Source organism: Ptychodera flava, chromosome 14 (assembly GCF_041260155.1).
Source record: "Ptychodera flava strain L36383 chromosome 14, AS_Pfla_20210202, whole genome shotgun sequence".
NCBI classification, from domain to species: Eukaryota; Metazoa; Hemichordata; class Enteropneusta; family Ptychoderidae; genus Ptychodera; species Ptychodera flava.
In genome coordinates this window covers 24,425,741-24,453,126 of record NC_091941.1, presented here as the reverse complement: position 1 = coordinate 24,453,126, position 27,386 = coordinate 24,425,741, and the positions used below count along the sequence as shown (strand labels likewise).

The 27,386-nt window shown below is 39.9% G+C and overlaps 1 protein-coding gene across 1 annotated transcript; it reads left to right on the top strand.

The window, feature by feature from the left end:
* Positions 1 to 1,237: 1,237 nt before the first annotated feature.
* On the top strand, positions 1,238 to 26,652 carry LOC139149870 (serine/threonine-protein kinase PAK mbt-like). Its single transcript, XM_070721873.1, has 11 exons — positions 1,238 to 1,378; positions 9,394 to 9,634; positions 11,916 to 12,071; positions 12,399 to 13,141; positions 13,573 to 14,026; positions 17,429 to 17,806; positions 18,117 to 18,250; positions 19,564 to 19,690; positions 20,831 to 20,956; positions 22,533 to 22,667; positions 23,048 to 26,652. Exons 2-11 carry the CDS (start codon positions 9,419 to 9,421, stop codon positions 23,201 to 23,203), a joined length of 2,625 nt encoding a protein of 874 aa, XP_070577974.1. The 5' UTR covers positions 1,238 to 1,378; positions 9,394 to 9,418; the 3' UTR covers positions 23,204 to 26,652.
* The last annotated feature ends 734 nt before the right edge of the window (positions 26,653 to 27,386 follow it).

Here is a 27,386-nt window from a genome sequence, read left to right as displayed (position 1 = left end):
GCAAATATCGTTTTTTCTAATTAGCAGTTAAAAGCCGTCTTCACCATTTTATGAACTGTTTGTAAGCACTCTTATACGTGGCGAAAATTTTGTAAATGAAAAAAAGACGGAGCTTTCACGTCAATATGGTTTCTGAGAAGAAAACACGGCAACTGAATTTAGAAGGGGCGCGAATTTATAAACTAATCAGAGGCTAATCAGTTACTGTTCTGTAGTTTTAAATACCTGCTGTTCTGTTGTAATCACGTATGAAGGAACTGACTGAGGGGGAAACCTTGTGGTGACAAGAAGATCACCAACTTTGCCGGTCCCCGTTGTTGGGTGTGTCAGTCGATGGCGTTCGAACACTGGAATTACAAAACCGTAAAAAAAAGACTATTATTTATCGTTCTATAAATATTACAGTATACCATACGTTTATTTCTCGCACAGCCATAGGGCAATATGTTACTGAAGCCGTGGATGGACTTTGAACCCCCAGGACAAACCTTTCCGACAGCCGCACAGCGATCAATTTGCAGCTTTTTGAGTACAATCGTCTGGACTCTAGGAGCCAGTTGCACTGACTGGTCACTGGACCAAAAGAGTTACAATTGCTTTATCTGGGCTGTCGGAAAAAGACAAATATGTTCCATCGTTTGAAAAGCGCCCGCGTGACGTCTCAAAATATAAGTTCGTTTAGTTAAAACTAAAAAATGTCTACTCACAGGTCATGTACTGCAAACACTTGTTGGAGTCACACGAGATGTCCTCACCAAAGGAACACTAAATCATCAGCCTGTTAAATTCATGTGCTACATTTTAGGTACAGTTTTAAATTATGGAACTTTTGACGTTTTTCTTGGTACTGACATTTCACAGGAGCGATTAAAATGCCCGGCGCAGATATATATAGTATGTCTGTCGATACCATGACAACAAAAGACTGATTTATAGTCTAAATGGCTTATACCTGAATTTTCAGTATAGGGTTTCACTGGTGATTTTTTTATTTTTACGGTGCCCTTCATATGTTTCTAGTAGGACTCTGATATTCTCATATTATTCTATACACGATTCTTGTTCTCTTTATTCGACCTTGGGGTAGTTCCATGCACTGACCCTGAACTTGAAGATGGTGATCTCGTAATGTTTTCGCTCTTTGCTCACGCCTTGTTGCAAGTGTTAACACCTTTAGTTCCACCCCTTCAATGTAAATGGTCAAGCCCGATGACCTACTATTTCCCATGAGCCTGCGCGCCAATTTGAAATATGTTACAAGTATCCCGGATGTTGGGAGTACAAATACGACCAAGATGGCGTACCTTTTCGTATGAAATAGGTCCAGTGCGTTAACATTGATCTTCTCTAACATCTAGGTAATTCGTCCATTCAACAGGTTAGTCGATATTTGTTTTTTCAATTTTTAACAAGTGTATTATTTTATCGGTTGCTCGCGCTTAAAACGATGTGCAGAGAGTTGTACGAAATAATGGTGCTGAAAGTTTTCGTCTGAGTGCAGCGGTACGAGTGTTGGGGTCCAAGCGTCCCAATGCCATGTACACATTGATATCTGCTACGTGGATTTTCTAGTATTGGTATCCCCTAAGTTTCAAACAACTTGTTCGTCATCGTTCAGTAATAATACATGCAAACTCACCAGACGAAGTCCTTCGGTTGTTTATTATGATTTGGCATCCGAAAACAGTTTTGAAGTTGATACTGAACGCCTGAAAATTACGGTAAATAAACAAGTCCCCATAAAAATATCAAATGTAAAAACTGTCCATGTATGAAGAGCGCAGTATTGGAAACTTTTGGTCAAGATTATCCAATAGTGCCGGTATATAATCTAAAGGCTTCATATCTTATGCACTAAAATGCCATTTTGGATTACCAATCTGTCAGTTATCTAGAAAGCGGTTCCCCGTCTTTGTATTAACGTTCCTTGATGGATGGGGTCTTCAGCTTGTTGTGTTTTAACGCCTTGAGATGCTCGATTGACGCTTTTTAGTCTAGCAGCAGGGAACGCATACCACAGGTATCACAGAAACACGCTTAGAAGAACAATGAAACTGTTCACTTAAATTTAGTCTGCATTTTACACTTCAGAACACTGTATGTTTCAGTATAAAGTTCACGAACGTGTAGATAATTAGAATGTGTATGGTTATTTTATTGAGATGAATCATTCATATTGAATTATGATCAGGCATCTGAGTCAAACATTGTTGTTAAAGTGAATTTCATAGGACGTTGTGCGATCTGGTAGATGTGTTTCCCGAACATGGAGGTTTACCTCAATGTTCCGAGTTCATACCAATGTTACATGATTTTCTGTGCGATGTTGTATTTTCATGTCGTGTTTCCAACAGTTTGCTATGAATTCCAGTTTGACCAACTACCATTGACATTGTCAGATAGTATTATCAGGGAGGTAAATGTGAGTCTTGCGTGTACCTCGATGATACTAGAAATCTTCCTGTGAGTGTGATACACATTCATCTGAATTTTCAGAACAGTCGTACAACTTTGGGATTTGCTTTCAAGTGTCAACAATTTGTTTTTGTATTTTGAGTCTGGTATATTAAATAAGAGTGCATCACACATTTTTCTTCAATTTTGAAATTTGGTAATTGGTATTAAAATGCACTTACTTGGAAAAATCCACCCCTGAACCCAGTTGCCTGATCTGACATCCTCCCCCCTCTCCTTACTGAATTTATACTGTTTATTCTGCTGTGAATATCAACATGTGGTTGAAGAAATGAAGCCCTTATATGATTACCTAACTGAGGGTTCCTTCAACCCTTTCCAACAAAAATAGCAATAATAAAAATTACATTCACTTTCATACCGGCAATTCAAAGTTCATTTAAAAAAGAAATTTTAAATGTGTATCCCATTGTTATGAACAAAAATATCAACTCCATGAGTCAGCAGAAAGCAAGAGTCGAAAACACCCTTCTTTTTGCTTTGTAAGAAAAACGAAATGCGTGACTTTCACATGATGGAATTGAAATGTTGATTCCTTGTGCAGATAATTTGCAAGTTCCTGTCTATGAAGCCATATTTGTACATTGACAATCACAGTTTGATGAGTCAGTGAAGGTGCTCCAGTTGTAAGAGCTATTGATATTATAATGAGGAAACCCCTGTCATGACACTCACATTTGGACACCACCTTCCAGGTGATTCACCAGGAAAAGTTGTACAGTCAGTTGTACAGCCCACTCACAAAAAGGACATCTTTTGTTTTGACCGTAAAGGGGAAAAAAAAGAGATTTTTGTTTTGAATTGAAAATTTACAAAGAGTCCTGACAGCAAGATGTACAACCAGTTCACATACAAGCATCCGGTCCTGAGCAAGTTTCTTTGGTGAGGCATAACTTCAAATGCAATTGTATGCAGGCAAAGAGAGGCTTTACGACTGGAAAGTATGAACAGACTTTATGTATGCTGTAGCATTTACAAATGTATATGTTGTTAAATACAGATAGGTTTACCTATTGCATGATAAATGTTCCCTTCAGCAAAAAAGACCCTTTGTTCCATTTGAGAAATGTTTGAAAGCATCCCTGTTATTTGAATCTTAGAACTCTATGATCATTTTCCAATTATTTCCAGTAAGTTAAATTTTGACAACAATTTTTGGTTGTCATCTCATTGCAGTACCTCACGTACACATTCAACCCCTTGCAACCTTAGTTAATGAAATTCATTCACTGTCAAGGCATGTTGATCAAACAAAATATTTAGCACAGTCAGTCAGTTTACTGTCAAAGTTTGGGAGTGTCAATCAGCACAGTATGGTCTCTTTACGTGTAGCTGTCACTGCTATCTGTTCTGTACAGTTACCCTGAATCAACTCATACCCTTCTGCCTGGACTTAATGATGTTGACTGATAAAATGAAAGTTAATTTCTGGCCACGCATGAAACTTTTACAAACCACTCTGCAAGAATTCCATCCTTTGACGTGGTGTTGCTTGAAACTTGGTGCAGTACACCTTGCTATGCCTGGAATGTTTGAGGTGTGTCAACAATTAATAACAATCTCATGCCAATGTCTTAGGGTAAACATCTGATCCAAGATTCATTAATGCCAAAGTGATGCTATGAAAATGATCTGATCTGATTTAATTTGCTCAAGATGATCTGGTTCTTTAGTATGTAAATGTGGTAAGAGAAAGTGTTTTGTGGTATGAAAGCTAAGTGAAACCCTTGTCCCGCCAAACGATATCACTTCCCCATGTGCCAAGTCAGTGAAAATCAGTATTGAGTCAGATCTGTACATACTTTCACCTACTTGGCAGGGTTTGTTTTAGCGGGTTTGCTCACTAAAAATCATAAGACAGGATTGGGATTTAGCCAAGCCTTTTTGACCGTGATGTCTTCGGTAGGTGACTGGTTGCCGTATGTTGTGAGTTCAAATCCCATCTAGAATTTACTGAATTTACAGGATCCTTCAAAGACTCAAGTTTTTGTTACAATGCAATATGGGGGGACCTGTTACATGTTTGCCTCATTGGTTGTAAACAACTTGACCTGAAGGTGACATGTAAATGTAGGATAAGTGTTTCAATACATGTACGTGTTATGTGTTCTTCTTCATCAAAATATTTTATACCAGTTGACCAAAACATGCATCAAAGATACAATGTATGTGATCAGGGTTATTTATGTGTTTGATAGAATAATAAAACATGGTTTGTTGTTTTTCTTATATATGTGCCAGACTCAATTCAATTTACAAAACACATTTCCAGAATTTGAATAGGGAAATGACTTGATAAAGTTACTATGTTTTTAAATTGAAATTGAAGCCTCAAGCTATTGAGCCCAGGTTTTCATTTTTCACGGAACAGCGGGTTACGTATGCAGTACCAGTGTGTGACTGATGTTCCTAGCAATTCAGCAGCACGAAGTTTCAGTAAAGTGGTGTCAAGTTTCATGGGGGGAAATATCCAACCACAGAAGCAGGAAGTGATATACTGTGATGTTACATTGGTTACATACAGAAGTGCTGGAATGTCCTGAGCGCGGTACACTCACGATGTACATGTACATGGTCACCAACGCAACATTCTGTGATATCACTGTCTGACTGTGGAGGAGAAACAGTCTCCTTACAGTGGAATCAGAAATCCTGTTCTCAGCCATGTAGCTCTTAATAGCCATGAAACATTCACGCCTACATGTACACCCTACTCAGTCATGTCAACCTGGCACCACTTGATCACTGTATTGGCTGCAATTAGTATGCCTTTCTTCTGTATCAAACTGAATTTCTTTCCTCAAATTCTCTCCAAAGGATGCATAACAATTTTTTCAAACTTATGTACAATGATTTTCTAGTAGACTGTAGTGCAACTTCAGTGAGCTTTGTACTTGGAGCATTGCTTTTGTTGGATTTTTTTGTGACCCTCTGATATTTCCCTGTGTGTGGGTGGCAGGTATTCAACACAATACGATGATATTGGGGTCAATATACATGCATGCGAAATATTGTACTACATGTCTTTTTTTATATCACGTATGTAAGGCCCATAGCCAGGATATTTGCAGGCATAAGTTCCACAAGAGTTTTTATCTACAAATTTGATTATTTAATTTGAATACTTTATAAATATATTATAAAATGTGACAAATGATGGTCTGCCACTGTCCTTTAATTGCAGCCCTTATTTACATATGACCTGTAGTGACCTTCAGGTTCAAGTACTTTAGTGCATTTTTGCATGGCTTCTCAAGCGGTATGTTGTTATTGTTGCCAGGAGGAAACAACATTTTTGCTGTAAAGGAAAAGTTTTCTGTTTGTGTAGTAAACATTCCATTGAGCAGTTGCATGTTGCGGAAAGAAAAAAACATGGTGTCAGTCACTTCTCCAATGATCGTACTGTGTGTATCAGGTTTCAAGGGCTGTCTGCAAAAGTAACCAATTATTCTAGACAAGGAAATTCATAAAATATATTGATTTCTCGGGCAATTGTGCATTCTTCTTCCATGACATCAAGAGTTGGCCAATTTTTTACCTGTTTTTATTCGCTCTCAGTGTTTTCTGTAGAGAAAGGGAAATGTCATTGACATGGTGACCAAGGTCACCGGTGTCAGCGGGTCAAGAAATCACTGAAATCCGCACAATGCTGATAAATACCTCCCTGTAACAACAACTAGGTCAGAAATGTTTGATAACAGGAAGTTGCATGAATTCCACGGCATCCTTTGCGTGTGTTGCTGAATGTAATATTGTGTTATCTTACAGAAGAGAGAGTCTTAGAGATAAAACAGTTTAGGCTGTCAGGCTTGAATATTTTTCTCCCAACTGGAAAAAATGTGGTATTGTGTTCGCTGTGCGGAAAACCAAGCAGTCACTGAACTCCACACATCTTTGTTTGTTATGAAGTCTTTGAATGTTCTGCAGTGCTTTGTGGCGACTATCCATTTGTTAAAGTGCTCATGTCTCAACTGACTAAGCTCTTTGCATAAGGGGCAATAGTTTTGATGACGAATTAATAATTGTGTTATTTTTTTTCATGTAGTGCAAATTTAAAGTTCTTGTACTTTTGTCAACAGTCGGTTGAAATGTTAAGTATGACCATTGCTAACAGAATTAACTTGCATACAATACGAAATTTAATGTGGATGAAAATTCAGTGCAGTGGTACACAATAACATTGGTGTGTCAGCTTGATCCGTCTTTCACAGTCCAGTCATAGGATTGAACATGCACAAGTACTGCCTATGTCAGCAAGGGGAATCAACCAGTTAAACCTCCAGGGGTTGCTTTCATCTCCTTGAAGCCTAAATATACTCTAGGTCTGGTTTGAATTTCTGTTTCAATGCGCAGAACTTCAAAGAATACACAGAATTACCGGATTAATGGATATGAGTTTGACTATGTACATGTACATGCGTAATAGATGGTTATGACAGAAAGGCTCTGGAAGTACAATGCCGGTCCGACTCCAAGTGACTTTTACATAACAAAGCCAGAGTCTGCCCATTTGAAGGCGGCATGGAAATAAAGTCACAATCACAATATAGTCTAGGTCTGTTCACCAAGACTTTGCTACTGTTACTGTACAAAAAAAATTTTATTCCCTGAAGATTTCCCCATCGTAAATCTGACAGTGCATTTACATGTGAAATCTTCTACAGTAAGGAGTTGAATCTTCTGTGCTAGTCCCACTTATCAAAAGGGGTATTTACAGCTACTCAGTGAAAGGGAAATAAGCCATCCAGTGGATGTTTACATGTTTCCATGGCAACCATTTTGTCAGTGAAAAGCGGTTTTACTTGTGGTATGATAAATAGGTATGCATGTTATGTCATAGGTACAATGTATATGTACATATAGGCTGGATCAAGTAAATATTTTTAGACCAGTTTAAATCATCATCAGATGACGGTAGTTTTCCCAGAAGTTAGCGACCCACTCATACAGGATGTCTGCATTTGAAGTGAACACATGTCGTAATACTAGGAAATACAGTAGTTTATTGTCTATTGTTTCATGAAGGACGGTGTTGGCAAGCGTGTTTCTTCTCCATCATATCACACAACGTTTGATGTCTACTGCATGCTTCCAACATAAACTCCTCACATAAAGTCAAGTCTTGTGTTGCCATTTTATCAATTCGCAAGTCGACCAGTGATTCTAGATCTTTACTGGTTGCATGTGAAGGCAAATGAGATATTCATCTGTGTTTATTGGATCTGCTAATTGAGCAATCAAAAAACAGCAGCCTGGGGACAGTTCTATGACCTACACTGGTAAAGTAGGTCATAGGGGCCTGTAAAACACATCATGATAGCGGGACAATACTGGGTAGATAGTGTGGTTTTCACGTTCACTGTTCTATAAATGTGGAGACCATTGTTCCAGTATGTCAATAAAGTGAAAAGAGTTTCTAATTCTGTCGTACTATGGTATTCATCAAAGAAAATGACATTGTTCTCTAGAGTCTACTTTTGACAGTAAGCACTGTGCAAAATATTTTCACCCTTTATGTACAAAGTTGAACTTCTGTTCAATGTCTCTGTTGAACCAATCTTCAAAATTACGAGTACCGTAATTAAAAGTTAAAAAACGTCTCCTGCTGATGCAAAGTGTAATTTTCAAAAATGAAATATCTATTTCATACACTACATATACTGGTACTGATGGGCATCAAACAGATGACTTATCACATCCAATGGAAGATTGGAACGGTGGTTTGATTTCCTAGGTCATCAAAAATCAAGATATATGCTTTCAACTAAAGTCTGTCTGGTCATTGCGTACTGTGTACCTGCCTGAGAGGAATAAAAAGGTCAAGTTTTGCTGGTTTTTGCAAAATCTCATCATCCTAACATGCAATTGCATGTTGTATCAAGTCATTTGAAAGTTGAGCTGAGAGAGAGAGAGACAGTAAAATATTGCTCAAGTGGACACTGTGGAATGTTTGTATTTACATGGTACACATCTCTAAAGCAGATGCTTATGGGTGTTTCTGTGACCTTGCAAAGACGTCCATGTTTGCCATGATGTCAAATTACAGTTGTTTTCAGATGAGGTGTTTTGAATGGAAGTGGGATACAATCAAATATGTGCAGCTACTCTCCTAAACATGTAATTCTCTGCCATATGCCATGTTGATAGTTAATGACCCATGTTGTTATGCCTATTCCATGGCTGTGGAAACCACACCACTCGTCAAAAGTACACCAGCACATGCAAATAACAGAGAGAACGGTCAAATATACATGTAGCTCAAAGCTAAAGCTTATATTATGATGTGCATGTCAGTAATTGTACCCTGTGTCCTCCATACAGTGCCATAAGTACATGTACATTCATTATTACATGTGCAGTTGGGTCCGGGACATTAATTTTCACTGCCAGGGGTCTGGGCTCATTAGTAATGCTCCAATGGAAGTACGCTATCTCAAATTTAAAATGCTATTTAGGAAGTATAATAGTGTACATTCAAACACGACAACGAGATGTGGCATCATGTTACGAGAAACTCCATCCAAAAGGTGGTCAGCTTTCAGAGTGTAGTCGGTAATTTCATCATTTTCAGGAAATCTCAGAGTTTTGGCCTTGATCAGTCGAGGGTCAGTGGTTGATGATGGATGCAAGCATATGCCAGCTGCATTCCTCATTTTACTGCTACATATTAGGACTGACATTGTGTTTTACACACATTTCAGAAATATTAACCCCTAGAAATTTATACAGCCTCGTCAGAACCAAGTTTTATGTTTCAGTGTGTTTGTGTGGCTGTCTGATGTACATCATATCCGAAAATAGTTATTTATACGCGTATTGGTATGCGCGGGGGTCACCCAGTCCGTGCTATTATGAATACCAGACTCTGAAACAATACTCTGACTGACATGTCTGTTGTCATTCTTCTTCCTTTGCCAGTGTGCTTTGTAGTTGAACCGCCACCATGTTCTCAAACAAGAAGAAAAAGAAACCGGTGATATCGGAGCCATCAAACTTCGAGCACCGCGTTCACACGGGATTCGATTGGAAAGCCGGTACGTACGTTGGTCTTCCGAAACAGTGGGCGGGCATCGTGGACAGGTCCAGCGCTGGGCGGCCAAAGCCTGTTGTGGACCCCTCGCGTATAACACCAACCGAGGTACAAGACATCAAGGTGCACGTAAGTGACTCTCATCGTTATATGCAAATGTTTGAATGTTTGTAAATACATGTATGTTGTGCTTTCCAGAGGTGAATGGCCTAGCATCTCGTATAACTCTATATGTTCAACTGGCAACAGAGTGGAGGCAACATGATTAGGATTCATGTTTCTATGTTTCTAAAATTCTTCATTTTCTGACCGATTTTTTTGCTCTCAGTGCTTCATAATTATAGTCTATGCAACCAAATGCATACATGTATGACAAGGATTATGTCAAAAATCGCTGACTTCCAGACAGACACCGGACAAAATTGACCAGTGATTTACACGCCGATTTACATGTAGCTCTCTTCTTCCATCCAAAATCTTCCCGTTCATGGAGAAGGGCAGACGTTCTGTGACCTCACACCTTGCTGTTCGTGTATCACTGACAGTTTATCGCTTTTAATATCCGAAGAATTCTTTGAACAACCTTTCTTGGTATTCAGCGATGATGTTGTGTTCAGTTCAAGTATACATGTAGGGATTGTATTCACATATGTCGCGCAAAAATTATCCAAGGTGAACCACCATGTAACCTTATGAAGGGTCTTATCCTGTCTGGTTGTAATTTCACCACAAAAAACAACATTTTAATGAAGCTGACAGAACATATGATGTGTTACATATTCTTCTGTGAATCTGTATAATAGTCAGATGTTTGTTGAAGTCATATAGGCTAATCAGACAAGGTCACTCTCTAGTTCACGTTCGTTCAACCCTTTCAATACCTTGTTTTATCTAGCCAATTTTATTAATGGGTCACAAGTGTTGACCTGTTAACAGGGCATTGGGGTGAACAGATCAAAGCCATGCCCCTCCTCCCCTCCCCTCCCCTCTAGTGAAATTGAACAACTGCCCTGCCAACACAAACCCGTTCACCCCATTTACGTCTTCAGAGGTCACACTTTTTCCCCATTGGAAAAAATAAGTTATGCTAAAATTCAAAGGGGTTAACTGCTGACAGATACTACGAAATGAAGTCATTTGAATATTTGTCTGTCATGTGATATCTCTGTATGGTAAACAGCATTGCATTATTGCATGCAAGAATTTCCCCTAGATATATGCAGCAAGACGTCTGCCCTGCCAGCTGCTCCTCAAATGACCTTGTTAGCTCCTAAAAAAGGCAGTAGACATGTGTTTAAAAATGTCAAGTTACACAGAAAGCTGACTTGAAGGGTACAGTAATCAAATACAGGGTTGCTAAAACAAAAACTAAAGTACAAAATAAATAATTAACTGTAACCTAGTCCGAGAAATGATTTCGGTATTTACCCAAAGCCAATGAAAGTCATTGAGCTGCAGCAATCCCCACTAGATACCACTGAGAATTCCATTCCAATCAACTGGCATAGTGTGTATGGAGTGTTTAGCAACTGTTGAGTCTGATATTTACCCTGTCGTACACATTACACTGCCAGGAAAGTGATAGAGATACCAAGGGAATGCAAGGCTGTGTGACCATTGAGTCAGTTGGCATGGCTGGATTTGACAGTACACATACTGTGATTAGACTGAAAATATAGTGTGTTATAAATAGTTATTAAATCACAACATTCCCATTGTCTGGCTTTATTCGGTGTAATTATTTTAGAACACCGGGGTTTTTTCTCCATTGTTTACTACAGGGTGTTTGGTCCTACATGCAGGGAAATGGGTACCAAAGGTTCAGTGTTGCCAGTCTCTTTGACAAAAAAACAACATGCGCTGTCAGATCTTGGACTTGAAGGGTTTAACCTTCCCTGTGTGACACTTTGTAACCTTTTATCACAGTGACCTTGATAAGGACGGGGAAAGACGTTTGCAGTCTACTGAAATATGTGGTGACATTAGCACACAGCAGGGCCATTTTGTCTGCCACATACTCCTGTTTAAAGCATAGACAGTAAAGAAACTACTGTCTATGTTTAAAGTAACTATTTTGTTGACAAATAGCTTTCTTAGTCGTGTGATTGCCAAGCAGATTTTGATCGAAAATGAAAGTTAATTAAGTGAAGATGAACACCTTTATCTGTTGCCAAAAACTTTGTTGATTTTTTTGTCAAATGCAGTTTTCCAATTTTAATTCAAAACACAAATCAGACCTCCGCTGGAAAAACATCGTTACAAATATATTCCATTTGCACAAGGGATCTGACTGGTGTTTACACCCTACTTCATGAATAATATCCCCCTGACCCTGGAAAACAAAAGGGACAAGGTGGCAGTTGTAAATTTGTGATAGCTTTAACCTGTCTTTTTTTTTTTACACCTTCAGAGCGTGGTCAGAGGAGGACCCAGCATGGCCAGGCTACCGTCCAGAGAAAACATGAATGGCTTTGAAGCACCTCGTGGTATCAGTGTGGCGAGGTCAAACTCGCTACGACAGACAACACCGCCCAGAACACGAAGGATGGACATGCAGCCAGAGAGGGTGAGTTTTGAAGGCGCTATTCACTGACAGGGTTCTTATATGTGTTCATGCAAAAAAGAATGTTAATTATTTTGTGAACTTCACTTTGCTGAAGTAAGTTTGCATAGCCAGGACTAGAATTCAATATGAATATTGAGTGTATATATATTTTATTTAATTTGTGAGTGTTTTAAAGAGTTCACATGTGCCCTATACATACATATGTTAGCACATGCAACCCCCCCCCCCCCCCAAACTGACAAGCACCGAATCTTATGGAACAAAAGATAGATTTTCCGATTCATTGATTTAATTTTCAGTGCTTTTCCCCCCCTGCTTTGCCATCAGGTTCCTGATGTTGTTAGAGAGAATGACTGGCAGAGACCAGGTGGTCCTCAAAACCAGCCACCACCGGGTCGCAGCCCAACATCACCCCAGTACAATGATGAGTGGCCCAGAGAACCTCTCAGGGACGGAACGTACAACAGAGAAAAGTCACGAGACAGACAGAACCGAGAGCCACCTAAGGACTACCGAGACTACCAGGATGATAGAGACTTTTATCGAGAAAAACAGCCTCCTCGGGATAACCAGAACTATGGCCATCCCCCTCAGCAGGGACGAGAAGCAGACTTCAGGGGGCCTCCCGGGAGGGAGCCTGATTACAGGCAGTACCCTCCCCAGCAGAGAGATCAGGACTACCGACAGGGGAGGCCGGGGCAAGAGCCTGACTACAGACAGCAGCCACCAGCCAGGAACGACTTCCGCCAGGGCCCACCACCACCTCAGCAGCAACAACAGCAGCTGCCCCCACAACAACCCTACAGGGAGCAAGATTACAGAACCCTGCCCCCGCAGCACTCCAAGGCCCACCTGCAGCAGCCGAGCAGTAGACCCTACGGCACCATGCCCAGGGAGCAAGACATGAGGCAGCAGCATTACCAACAAGATGTAAGGCCACCGCCGCCACCACAGAGGCAACACATGCCCCAACAGCAAGCTCAGCAGCAGCTACCAGCGCAACCCTCAAACAGAGAGCAAGACTTCAGACACATGGACCCAAGGCAGATGCATCCCAGGGACCAAGATAGGTAGCTTGAAAAATAGTAACATTTGTGACGAAGACTAGAGACAGATTCGATGTACATTAGGAGCTTGTTAGAGTTTAAGTATAAAAGTTTATAGATAATTTTCTAACGTAAACCCTAATCATACCAAATTCAAATGTCACAAGCAGTTCAAATAAGTTTTGGCTCAATTCTACTTTTTGACTCACTTTGCAGTCAGGGGTCTGGCAGGCCTGTCAGGATAGGGTTAGTGAATTGAAGATAAATGCAAAAAAATGATATAATGCAACATTGAAGGATGTAATACGTTCCAGATAATTATGCAATTTCAATTCTAACTAAAAAGACTGAATGGTGTACACTCAAATTTCAAATTCCTAAAATCGTTTGATGAAAATGTCTAGAATTCTGAAAAGGAGGTGTTGTACAAAAGTATGTATTTTTGTGGTGTTCAGGTACAGAGAGGAACAGAGGGCAAAGAAAGAATATGAACGGAGACAGCGACAACAACAACAACAACAGCAGCAGCAGCAAGCTGAGCGTGACCAGAGAAATCAAAAAGACGGGGACCCATACGGAAGACAGGATTACGACCCCCGCTTCAAACAGGACATGGATCCCAGGGGGATGAGGAAAGAGCCCCTGATGAGCTCCTCAACACTGCCGCACAACAAGACAAGCCCGACACAGCACAGCGACCAGAACTACCCACAATCAATATCCTCGTCAAACTCAACGAACAGTAGCTCCAACACTGCCCCAGCTGCTAGGCCTCCCAACCACAGCAATGTGCAACCACCACAGCAGCAGCAGCAACAGCAGCAGCAACATCAGACAAGAGTTCAGGTGATGCACCCCCAGCAGGACCCAAGGCACGATAATCCATCTGCTTCAGGATATCAAAAGAAGGTGAGCATAATCTTCATCCATTGGTTCTTTGATTTTATAGCAACATGCACCTATCGGCAACATATGTTTCTGACTATCGAAATTGTTCAAACCTTCCCAGAGAAAAGAACAATTTTGGACTTGATTTGAAGTGTGTCTCTTAAATGAAATATTCAAAGTGACATCTGAAGTCTACTTTGTTTTGATTGGTCAGCCATGTTCTGATTAATAAGACAATCTTCACAATGTTGAATGTAACTTAGTCCTTGGAATATTGAATGTTACTGATTTAGCATTCACTACACTCTCTTTACCATCAAGGTAATCATTTTCCATTTATGAAAGTATCTCAATAGAATGTGCAATTTAGCTGCCAAAAAGGTAGACATGAATTACACCCGTTAAAAGCTATACAATTCATGGTTGAATTCATTGGTACAGTGTTCTCCCCAGGATTTTGAAATAGGGTGGCGGCTAATTTGCATATTAATTTGCATAATATTTACATATAATTTACATATCATTTGCATGATTATTGCATATGTATCATGGGATCTCTACTTGCAACTGCAACTACACTGAAGACATCTTACTTTTAATACAAGACGCATTTGCTTTACATGATCATTATTTTTATTAACTTTCTCAAACAGAGGACATCAAAAACTTAATCAGAAATGGTAACAACATATTGGACAGGCAGAATAACACTCCACACACACGAACCATTTCAGGCCTTCATGTTGAACTTCTGACATGCCCTGCATAGCATTCCTAAAAGAAAAGACGAAAAGGTCACTTTTTACAATATCAAAAGTATCCCAGACACTTCGATTTTACCCCCGAGTTTTGCCTCCTTGGTCTGGTTTTAGCTGTGGGTCCATAGCTGTGGTGTTTTCGGACGGGATTCCTGCCTTTTACGGGCTGGTTTTGACTTTTTACGATTTTAACCCCGCCACCACAGCTATGGGAAAATGCGTAGAAAAGCGTCCATGTTACGCCCGACAGCACCCTTGTCGCAACTTTGTTCGGCGATATTTCGAAAAGTTTCCATCCAAATTACAAATTGCCAACACTCATCGACAACTTGGTTATTAGGGACTCACCAAGACCAGAAATCCGCTTAAAATTCACTGAAATATCGCCGTTTTGCTAGCTTCAAACAACCGACATGACTACCCGGAGACCGCCATTTTGCTGGCGTAAAACTGTTGTTCGAGGCTCTCTGCAGAACGTCACTACAGTGACGTAGCGGTGACCTCTCAACTTATAAAAACAAACTGAGAGATTACAGCCGGCGTCCGCGCCGCATAAACAATTACAGATCCCAGGACTGAACTATTTTTTTCCAAGTTAAAGTTTGATTTTAGTTATGTGAGACTGGCAATGTCCATAGGACAAACGATGGTCATCGATATCACACGATGAAATACTCAGTTTGTTTTCTATAAGTTGAGAGGTCACCGCTACGTCACTGTAGTGACGTTCTGCAGAGAGCCTCGAACAACAGTTTTACGCCAGCAAAATGGCGGTCTTCCGGGTAGTCATGTCGGTTGAAGCTAGCAAAACGGCGATATTTCAGTGAATTTTAAGCGGATTTCTGGTCTTGGTGAGTCCCTAATAACCAAGTTGTCGATGAGTGTTGGCAATTTGTAATTTGGATGGAAACTTTTCGAAATATCGCCGAACAAAGTTGCGACAAGGGTGCTGTCGGGCGTAACATGGACGCTTTTCTACGCATTTTCCCATAGCTGTGGTGGCGGGGTTAAAATCGTAAAAAGTCAAAACCAGCCCGTAAAAGGCAGGAATCCCGTCCGAAAACACCACAGCTATGGACCCACAGCTAGGTCTGGTTGTGACACGAAAGTTAATGTAATATTACCAGCCACAAAAAAAATGACACCGCGAATATAATTTTGTAGTTGTTATTTTCGGTTGATAGTGTGGCAATATTTGCCATAAAACGTAAAACGAAGGAATGCAACGATGATTTACAAAACGCTGTAGCCGTTCGTTCCAGTGAAAATTGTTATTGAACTTGAAGCCCTACAGACATAAACGTAAACAGACATGAAACAAAATGGCCGCCGCCCTGCACGATAGATTCTAGAGAGACATAGCAATTATCAACACTCACAAGTTACGGTGGCATTTGAAACTTAAAAATAACTTTCTAGAATAGGAGACCTACATTTGTTCCCCTGAAAGGATGAGAGATATCAGAAACCACGCCGAACCAAACGATCTCTGCGTTCTCACTTTGAACTGTTAGTTGGTACTCTCCAGTACTCTCCTCCAGTCATACAGTGCTCGGATCGGCACGAGCGCCCTCGAAACACACAGATCAATTTTGACAATACACGACGCAAGGTTTTGACGAAAGACATTTATCGAACCGATCTGACATTTAGTTTATTAAAATCGCGAAAAAAATCTCAAGACAACTAGTCCCATGACAGGACGAATGAATAAAACTCAAAACACGTCTCGAACGATATCACATGATTGACGGATAGTAAACAATAACAAGAAATGGCCGCCATTGAACACGTGCTACGATTGCATTTGGAAGTAAAGTGAAATCGCGTTTTCGTACACTTAAATAGGGCGATCTCTTATTTTTTAATCATTAGAGTTAAGTTTTGCCCTCAAACTGGTGAACGGGGAGTGAAATTTGCGGGTAATCGGCCGCATGCCGAACACAAAAACTATGTTTACGTATTTAAATTTTATACGGACGTAGCACAGGCCTGTACAGTAATCTGAGTAAACGAAAACGGGCGACTGTATTTATTTCACCTACCTTTTTCATCTGGAGTTACAATCAACCATGGAAATAATTTTTCCCATGTCGGGTCAACACCAGTTACTCTTCTCTTGTTCTGTGATGATGGTGAGTTCACGGCCTTTCATGTTCACGGCAAAAGTCTTTGAAGTACTTTATCCGTACCCTTACCGCCATCCTTGTCACCCCCCAGGCCAAGTAATCAGCGTTGCCGCTGGCCGCGGTGACGTCGTCTTTTAATTGAACGTCTTTTATTTACGTCGGTAAATGGTTTACACACCATCAAATTGCGTTTATAACACCTTCAAATTAAGATTCTTTGAAATTGAACTTGACAAAACGAGGTGTAAACGTGATAATTAGGGCCTATAGAACGTAACAAAAAAGAGGACAATGAACAGGACGTTCAAACAACGAATGTCGGTGAAAATGAAAAGATTTTACAAAGAACGGGGCCGTGATCACAGAGTGGCGGGCCAAGTGGTAAGCGTGGCGGCCTTGATTAAAGCGTGGCGGGTGTGGCCGTAAGCGTGGCGGCACCGCCACGCTATTTGTCCGCTGGGGAGAACACTGCTGGTAGAAGCAACAAATGTTCATTCAAATCTTCTTCACCACAATTCTGTTCTTCTCATTTCCAGGAACACGCATCACATCCTCCCGGTCACCACGGCCACCATCACCAACAGCAACCTCATGCCAACGACAGCAGAGGTCCACCTCCCGATCAAGGAAGAGGAGACGCCAGCAGAATGAACCCAAATGCCCCAAAACTGACCCCCACGCAGCCCTCCCCTCAAGCAGGGGAAAACAGGGTGTCTCACGAACAATTCCGGGCTGCCCTTCAGTTAGTGGTCAGCCAAGGCGACCCCAGGGACAATCTAGAGAACTTTGTGAAAATAGGAGAAGGATCCACGGGAATTGTGTGTATAGCCACGGAAAAGGGAACGGGTAGGCAGGTGGCGGTCAAGAAGATGGACTTGAGGAAGCAGCAGAGGAGGGAGTTACTGTTTAATGAGGTGAGTCGTCACATCTCCCTCCTACTCTTCCCCTCCCAGTGCAACAGTTTGGTTGATACAGCAATTAGGTCTTTGTATTGTAAATGGTGAGCGACAACTCTCAGAGTCGTCGTATGTATGCTGCCAAGGTAAGGACGAAGAATTCAGATCATATTTTATATGCTCCTATGAAAGACAGCTGACTGTAAAACCATGTGAGATACAGTGTGTAGACCACAGCAAGGTGCCTTATAATTGCAGTGGTGTTTTTAACACTCCCGACAGCAATTTCACAACTGTTCTGCCTCTTGTTGTCTCTGCCCATGCACAGGTTGTGATAATGAGGGACTACAAACACGCCAACGTTGTGGAGATGTTCGACAGCTTCTTGGTTGGAGATGAATTGTGGGTAGTGATGGAATTCCTAGAAGGTGGCGCCCTAACCGACATCGTAACTCATGCCAGGTAAGTTGCTGAATTCGCTACTCCTCACAGAATAAGAAAGTACTCCAGGAGCCGGTAAAAACAAATATGCCCCACTGTGAGGTTGATGTTTGAACTCCTTGAAAGGTTTGAGAAAAATTCTTGAAGATTATGCAATCCTTGAAAAATTTTAATTGATTCCGGGAGTTTCTCGGGAAATTGATGAGCTTCAGGCGACTTGTTCAGTATGAGCTGTGCTGAAAACTATTTCAGGGTTTTCCATGGCATGTTGACTGCACAATCACTCCTGCACAATGTTACAACCAACCTGAAACTATTTCAGCTGGAAAATTGCTGAAAAATTGGTAGAAATTCCTGGAAATGGACCCAAAGTCTCGTTTAGGTGGTTTGAAGACACTATGATGTGTTGGAAGCAGCAATTCAATGTCATTTAAAATAGTGAACGTAGTCATTGCCATCAGTATTACCCGATGAAACTAGAAACATGAATTTTAATGTGGTTTTCATTGAATAACCAAGCTTAATAGTACACTTATGATAATGTTTAAAAAGCAGATGGTTCTGCTTCCTCTTCCCCGGTATCAGCAATCTCCGTATCTCTATTTACATTGTACTTCTCAGTTTCAAATACAATTTGATAAGGAGCCCATGGCTCATAATAACAAATCTGTGTGTAATTCATTAAGATTCTGACACACACACATTCTGTTGGCAGTGTCAGTGCTAGGAAATACATGGCAGGGCGTTGTTGCCTCTCAGTGTATACTCACTCAGTTTAGGCTTGCAGATAACAAGAAAATGGCCTTTGGGTCTTTCGTAATTGTAGAAAGATGAAAAACACATTTGTAAAGTCATCATCCTTCATGCCCTCAAAATGCAGTATTTTAAAGGTAGAGTTCGTATGGTCCTGGAAAGACCTTGAAGTTCCTCGAATTTTAGAGCCTCCTGGAAAGTCCTGGAAAATTCCGTGAAAATGAAATTGAGTCTCGGAATGTCCTGAAAAATTGATAATCCACCCGCATCTTTAAAGTCAACTCAATTATTGAAAATGTTTTCCTTTAAATATTTTGCATTAAAAGTTTGCCTTGACTCTGTGCACCATAGTAATCTGAATGTTAGTTACACGGTGCTTTCAATAATGAAGGTTGAATAATTTCCTGTCAACACATTTACACACATATTTCTACTGTCCAATCCTTTTCCATGGTTGAATTTAGAGTTGCAGAATGAAAGGGGTAACTTATTTACACACACACACACACACACACACACCACATTACAAAAAGTCCAACCTGACTGATGACAATTTTCTGAATTATTGCATTTCCTGACAGGATGGACGAGGAGCAGGTGGCGTTTGTTTGTAAATCGGTGCTGAAGGCATTGGCATTCCTACATGAGCAAGGAGTCATTCACAGGGACATCAAAAGTGATAGTATTCTTCTCACCCATGATGGAAAGGTAAAAAAAAAACTACTCTCATTTGCATCCGTGTTTCACAGTTTCCAGGGAGACTGCTGATCACACTGAAAGTTATGTGTGTAGAACATACTACTTTTTACCTCAGAGCGGCCAGTCATTCCTTGATTCATTTCTCTGCATCAAAAGTGCAATAATGATTGAACGATATCACAATGTTGATTTCACACTCCTGGGGTGTTTTGTTATGTTTTGTTTGGTGGTACAGCACTAAAAGAATACATTATGTTGTACAGATATAAGTTCTATAATCAACAACCTTTCATTCTCAAAGTTTTTATTTCTTGAAAATACATTCGACAATATTCTGCTTTTAATGTACTGGGTACTCTGGAAGGGAAATCAAAAGTGATCATGTTCTTCTCTGTTTTCCAGCAATCTATTCAAATGTTAATAATCATACAATTGAATAAAATTTCACAACAAAATATGCTCATTATGCATTGTTGTGTCAATTGGCCACCTTGTTTTTTCCAAGCTGTGGAGAACACTAATTATGGATGTTTGGAAAGAAAGCATTAAAACCATAGCAAATGTGTTAGCGTGAACGTATTCCCTATTGTATCGCAATAATGGAAAGACAATTTTTTTTGCACTGGAGGAGATCACAGACATCACAGTAGTCATCAACAAAACCCTCAAGGAAAGATGTTCAATAGAGCCTTAGTATAATTCCTTAGCCATCAATTCTATCAACTTCTTGTGCTGTTTGATACATCTGTTCTTTGCCATGGGGTGTCAACCTGCTCGCCATTGATCCATGGTGGGCTCATGATCTCCCATTACTGTAAAGTACAAGGCTGGCTGTAACAAGGTGCAGTGTCTGTGTCCTTGGACAAACATGTCGAAAAATATGAGCAGATGCTGTGCTATGCAGTTCTGAGCTATGTAAACCTTGCACACCACAAATCTATTAAGTTGGTACAACCCATTTATTTCCGGTAGCAGGTTTGACCGAACATTCTTGTAAAAGGGGTGAAAGTGTGTAAATTAAAAGAGGGATTCAGAGGAAAGATTGCCTGTTGCAGTACTGCATGCAGCATGCTAAAAACGAAACCAGCAGGTTTACTGTTCGAGGTCGTTGAGTGGTATCAAACTTGACCCAATTCCTTGTTTCTGCAGGTGAAGTTATCTGACTTTGGTTTCTGTGCCCAAGTGTCACAAGACATGCCCAAGAGGAAATCTTTAGTAGGAACACCCTACTGGATGGCACCTGAGGTCATATCAAGACTACCATATGGACCAGAGGTATGACAAAGCTATGAATGATATCTCTCTCTCTCTCTCTCTCTCTCTCTCTCTCTCTCTCTCTCTCTCTCTCTCTCTCCCTCTCTCTCTCTCTCTCTCTCCCCCCCCTCCCCCCTCCCTCCCTCCCCTCCCCCCTCCCTCCCTCCCCCCCTCGCTCTCTCTCTCTCTCTCCCTCCCTCCCCCCCCCCCCACCCCGAGTGGCCTACCCCTGTGCATCTCGTGCAGTGGTCTAAAATCATCACCTGAATATCGGTTGGCAGAAACCAAACAGTCATCATCAAGTATGGGGATAACAATGTCACTGTCAAATTGAGTTCCGGCTGTTTTATTTTAGTGTGTTGTTTTACTCAGTGTGAAAAGTTTTCGAAAAACAACACTTGATCATTTCAGATCTCAAGTAACATTTATCGGACAATTATGAATTACGCACACTGTAACTGCTTTGTTCTGTAACAGCTAATAATGTGAAATTTGAAACTTGGAAGCCCAGAGGTTAAGGAGCAGGGACACAAAACCATAAAATGTACTTGTGTGGGCTTTGCTGTGTAGCTGTTTTACCGTCTTTGAAGTATTTCAAACCTAGTGCATAGCAAAGAAATTACAGAAAGACCTCTCACATGTGCCTGGTAACATTCCGTCTAAATTTTTGCAACAAAGCTTGCTGGTTATTAACCCTTTTCCTGCCAGACAGTAATAACTGTATCACTTCCCCATCAGCCAAGTCAGTAAAATGCGGTATTGAGCCAAAACATGACGTATTTTCACCCACTTGGCTTGGTATGTTATAGCATCTTTTGTCCAAAAAAATCAACTTTACAGTATTATGTTTTCAACAGCCTTCAAATGTACAGTATTATGTTATAATACATCATATGGAATACGTTGTGTTTCATTAATTTTAACCATCTTGACCTGGTGGTGAAATATGGACTTGGCAGGAAAAGCTGGTTAAATGCTGCATGTATGCTAGATGTGATATGGGTATGTAAATATGTATGATCTCCAACCTGGAAAGGACACAGAACTAGCAATTAACCTTTGACCTGGCATGACTGAACCCAAAGTCTCCCTGCCTGAAATAGCTTTTGTCTTGTGCAGGGGGACTACACAATATTGAAATGCATTATGGGTAAAAGTCGACTTCTCACCACAGCAAGGGTTTGAAATTGTGATCTCATAGATACTTTTAACACTAATGTTATTGCTGTCACGGCAAAAAGTTCCATTTGTTCACGAAACTTGCTAAATTCTTACATATTTTCATCTCTCTGGGCATTTCTCGCATTAAATTGTTGAATAACCTAAAACTCTAAAACTTACATTCGAATATGTAATCTTATGTGGTTTACCTTCAGAAAACCGGCATATTGAAAATAAGGTCAACAGCATGAGGCTTATGACTCACTTAGATGAAGCAGTATCAATTCAGATAGGAAATATGAATCTTTAGCAATGTCATTCAATCTGTGCAGTGTCAAATCAGACAAACATCAGTGTACAATGGTATGAAGTGTTGTATCTCAGAGGAAAAAAAACTCACTGTATTTATTTGCTGTTGTTCATTTCACTGTGTTAGGTGGATGTCTGGTCGATGGGAATCATGGTGATTGAGATGGTGGATGGTGAACCACCGTTCTTCAATGAACCTCCACTGCAGGCCATGAGACGCATCCGTGATATGCCACCACCCAAGCTGAAGAACACACACAGGGTAAGTCCTAACACTACTTCATATCCGTCTACCGTAGTCTAAAATCTCCGCAGCAATAAAGTTTGAGTTTTTCTACCCTGAAGTTGACACCTGATTTTGCCAGTGATCTTATCCATGGAATTCAACATTTATTAGTAGAGAGTGATAATGTGAAACATATTTCCAATACGTCATTTTCACTTTGTCAAACATTTAAATCGTATTTTACCGAGTTCTTGTCATAGCTCTGTCTGTTTCAGTGGAACTGTTACAATCAAACACAACAAGCCTGTAAAACTGCCGATGAAATTGCGAAAACTTACAGATTTGCCAGATACTTTCACCGCTTTTGAATTTTAGACTAGGATTTTACTGTAGCACGTTGGTCTGTTGTCTTACAGGTTTCTCCAAGGCTTCAAGGATTTATTGAGAAGATGCTGGTCCGAGATCCAACTCAGAGAGCCACAGCGTTTGAACTGTTACAGCATCCCTTCCTGCGACAAGCCAGTCCAAGTTCTTCATTAGTGCCTTTGATGAGACAAATCAGACACACTTAAATGTGTGCAAGATAGACAGCAAGTATTTTTTAACAGAGAGAGTGAGAAAAAAAATGGGGAAACAAAGACAGGCGGGAGGTCATTATTTGGGGGGAGACCTCATGTTGATGAAATCAGTGCAGTATTACATGCTTCCAGTTTCTGTTATTGTAAATATTAATGACGTTGAAACGGTTTGACTCAACCATCAGATGTTTTATCACTAAGCTAGAGGGGCCTTTTCCGTTCCTGTTTTCTAGTCCTGAATAAAATCAACTAAAAAAGGTCGCCTAAGTGGTTGAGTTGAAAAACACTGAACACTGTACTTTGTGCTGTGTGGGTTTAAGGGGCTTGTGAACGCTGTGTCGTACAGCACATGAATTTTCAAGCAGTGAGGAAAAGAGGCTTGACATTTTTTAACAGAAATTAAGGATTTTAATGTCATGTAGATGATGATGAAGATGATGATGATCAAGTGTATCATTGGGCATGTGAAAACATGCCAGGGCTGCAAAATGTCATGTTGTGTAAGGGGCTTCTACGGTTTCTTGCAATTTAAAGTTGTTCAAACAACCTTTTTTTGGGATCAGTCGTTCTTTAATTATTTGCTCTGAAAATAGACAGACTTCTAATGTGTCGTATTTTTACTTAAAAGTTACGGTACACCGCCCAAGTTATCATCATTAAATTTTGAAATAATTTCAAATTAATGAAAAATTAATGAAACATAGGTTGAGCAAGGGAATGTACACAAAGGGAAATTTTAAATGCACAAAAAAAATGTTGAGAAAGAGTCCAAAATATATGTGGTTTCTTGAAGAATTTGCAAAACCCACAAAAATCTAGCAATAATTGGTACATTTTAATCTCCAAGGAACAAAAAAGTTAGTGTATAAATGAATTTTATGGTAATGAAGAAAAAAACAAAACCAAAAAAATTTCTCTCACTTGTGTGGGCTATTTTTAAGTTATATACATAATCTCACCAGTGAAAATACATCTCGATTGGCTGTATACAGCCAGTTGCCAAACTAGCATATGACATTTTGTAATCTTACGTAATGAAATCTTCAAGTTCTGTGAGATACCTGTATTTTCCAACAGTATAATGATTTAACCTTTTGTAAGCCATTTTGTAGTTTTTTTTGGGTGGCAGATTAAACTTCAATTGAGAATTACGTAGCTCCGGTTACTCAGTCGTTGAATCTCTTAGAGGTAGTTCTTATGGCATATTTTTCTAACTCAAATCAGTATTTTTCGATCTTTATCAAGACCTAGGACTAGTATTATCAGTTTGTTTTTTTAAATAATATCCAGACATATAAATTGTCTTTCTGTTCGCTCATAATGTTATATTCAGTCATGTACAGAAATGTGTGCGCTGTTTCTCAGATGTTACATGCAAGCCAAGTTCAAGTATTTTGCTACGCCATCAAGGAGGGTCAGTTTTCCTTCGCTGTCAGTGTATAGTCATGCAAAGATTTGTAGTGGGACTTTCTTTCTCCTTTGTTTTTTGTTTTTTGTAAATTGAAAGTGACTTTGAACTCTGCAACTGTCAGAAAAGTGTACTGAAGAAGTTATGAAGGGTAAAAGATGCCATATTTTCATATTATTTCTCTTATTTCTGTTTCATTTTAGCAACTATCAGCATCTGTGGTGTTCTGTGCACTGAGACGAGCTTAATTGTCAGTTGTCATATTTCTCTTCCCTCCCAGCTTGCAGTGCGAACAGTACCGGTGAATGCTTTGATGACATCATTTATGGTAATACCAGAAATGATGTCATCAGCATATTGAACATGTAAATGAGTTTGTTCAAGGTGTGAGTTTGAGCTGTGATGATTGATATTTCAAAATATTTCAATAAGCAGAACAGCTTCTAACATGTAAAAAACAGAAACAAGATACAGAAATAATTTGAAGAGATGGCCACTGTGTACCTAAAATGGAAATGCAACTTCTTGCCAATGCTTTTTTTTAACTTCCGTAGTTGCTGAAAAATTACAAATTTCATTGTAGCTATTAAGCTTTTATCCTACAGCATAAAGACAAAAAATTGCAATGCTAAGATGCTATAGCGCTGAGTATTCATGTATTTCCAACTTCCCTTTTTTATTTGATTGTCGCAAATTGTCTTTTGTTTTTTTTAATCTGATGAATTTTTTATTATTTAAATGAACTTCCTGCTTCTTTCTGTAAAATGTAAGCTATATTATTGCTGAAGTGTGTGGTCAATCTGTGAGATGGATGTGTTTCAGCGTGTAGTAACTTATTCTGCAGGATGCATCTAAATATGTGTGGTGGACTGAGGAGAGAGTATTTGAAGAGTATAATACTTGGCATATTGTACGGCTCAGGCTACCTTTAGTTTACCATAGCTACGTTATTTTAAGTCAGGGGGATTCAAGAGGCCAGAAATATAATTTGATTTTTTTCTGTTCCATTCATGGTTTGAGGGCAGGGTTGAGCCAGCAACCTCATTTCATAGAAATGTAAATCTTCATTGAGAGATGGTTCCACTGTTTTGTAACAACGTTAATGCAATGTCAAGGTAGTTCAACCAGGGAATGTTGTCACCTGGACTTGGCAGACCAAACTGTGTTCATTTCAAGATGATTCAAATTGAGTACATCCCCCCCCCCCCCAGGCAATACAAATTATATTCAGAAATGTACGGAAGGTTATGGATTGATGTTATTGTCCTCAATGTCTCATATATATGACTTTTAATGGGAATTATTGCTGTGAGAGGCGGGGTAATTCAATCCATCCATGTAAGAATAAGTACAGATACAAAACCACATGCAGTGCCGTTTCAACATTGATAGTGTAATTGACATAGCTTGAACACAGTTGGCGTAACTTGACATGCTCTACTGAGGGCCAAGGAATGTTCCGTTGTGTATGACTCCCCATGCTTTGCACGGTTAGGTCATGACACGTCCCGCTGAAGAATTTCCGAATGAGAGGCAGCAACCTTTCACCCTTTAACCCAAACAGACATCAATATAGAAAGCGTTGAGAGCAAAGGCAGTTTTAATAGGGTGCTCTCTAGTCATGGAAACTTCGTATTTGTTGTTTTCAATCGTCAAGCGGCCTTTATTTCAGCCAGTGCTAGGGCAAGTGAAGTCACAATTTACAAAATATTGAACTAAATCTCTGAATTTTTCCTGTGTTCAGTCTTGTACAACTTGGCATTTCTTACACTGTCTTAACCCCTCTCTGTATTTAAGTTCCATTTTACACTAATAATGCTGTATTCATAAACGTTTGAAAGAATGGCAATTTAAGCACAAAAAATAATGTATTATATGATATTGTATTTTGCTACCTTGAATCTTTGCATGTATGTTACGAGCCATAGCAAAATGTTAAAATAGTGGTGGTATATGGATGGGCTAGTTTTCGCTACATAGATTATCAGCCCCACGTTATGTTAGAAAAGCGAAATAAAACCTGTATTACACTGAACACGTACATCTACATTGTGTTGATTTGCTTTTGTGAGGTGCACGATCTCGTTATTGATATTGGCACAACATTTGTCAGCAATTGAGCATTGGTCCCACCATAGACTCTATGGTCCCACCGGCCCCATGCTCCATTACAGGACGTCAACGGACTTTGTAAAGCGCCCTCTATTGACCAAAACTGTCACTCTGACAGGCAACTTGCTAGCATAATCTTGACGTGTGAGCTTGGGTGGATGGGATCTTGATCGACCCGTTCAACCATCCACTAGATTTTCATGGAACTGCAGGCTATTGTGATGTCAATAGGCAAAATGAACCAACTATCTCGTCAAAATACCCGCAACGCACAAAGGCGTTTGTAAAGTAGCCTTAACCAGTGAGAAGCACACCAAACACGATTGGAACTAATTCGGGATAATTGCATCTTTATATTTTCCAAATTTCTCAAAAGTGTTAGGTGCCCTATAGCTGAATGTCGTAATATTACAATCACTCATAAAACAAGTGTGTAACTTAAAAAGAATAGATGAGGTTACGACATTACTTCATCCAATTATCCCAAATTAGTTCCAATCGTGTTATCATTTCAAACGGGTCTGTAACATTGATATTCTTGTCTCAAAAAACATGGGGCCTTTGTTGAGGGACTGTGCTCATAAGCTGGTACCACAAAGTCTGTATGCAACGTTTGAAGGGAAGACCATCTGTACTAATCAATTGCTGATTTGTACA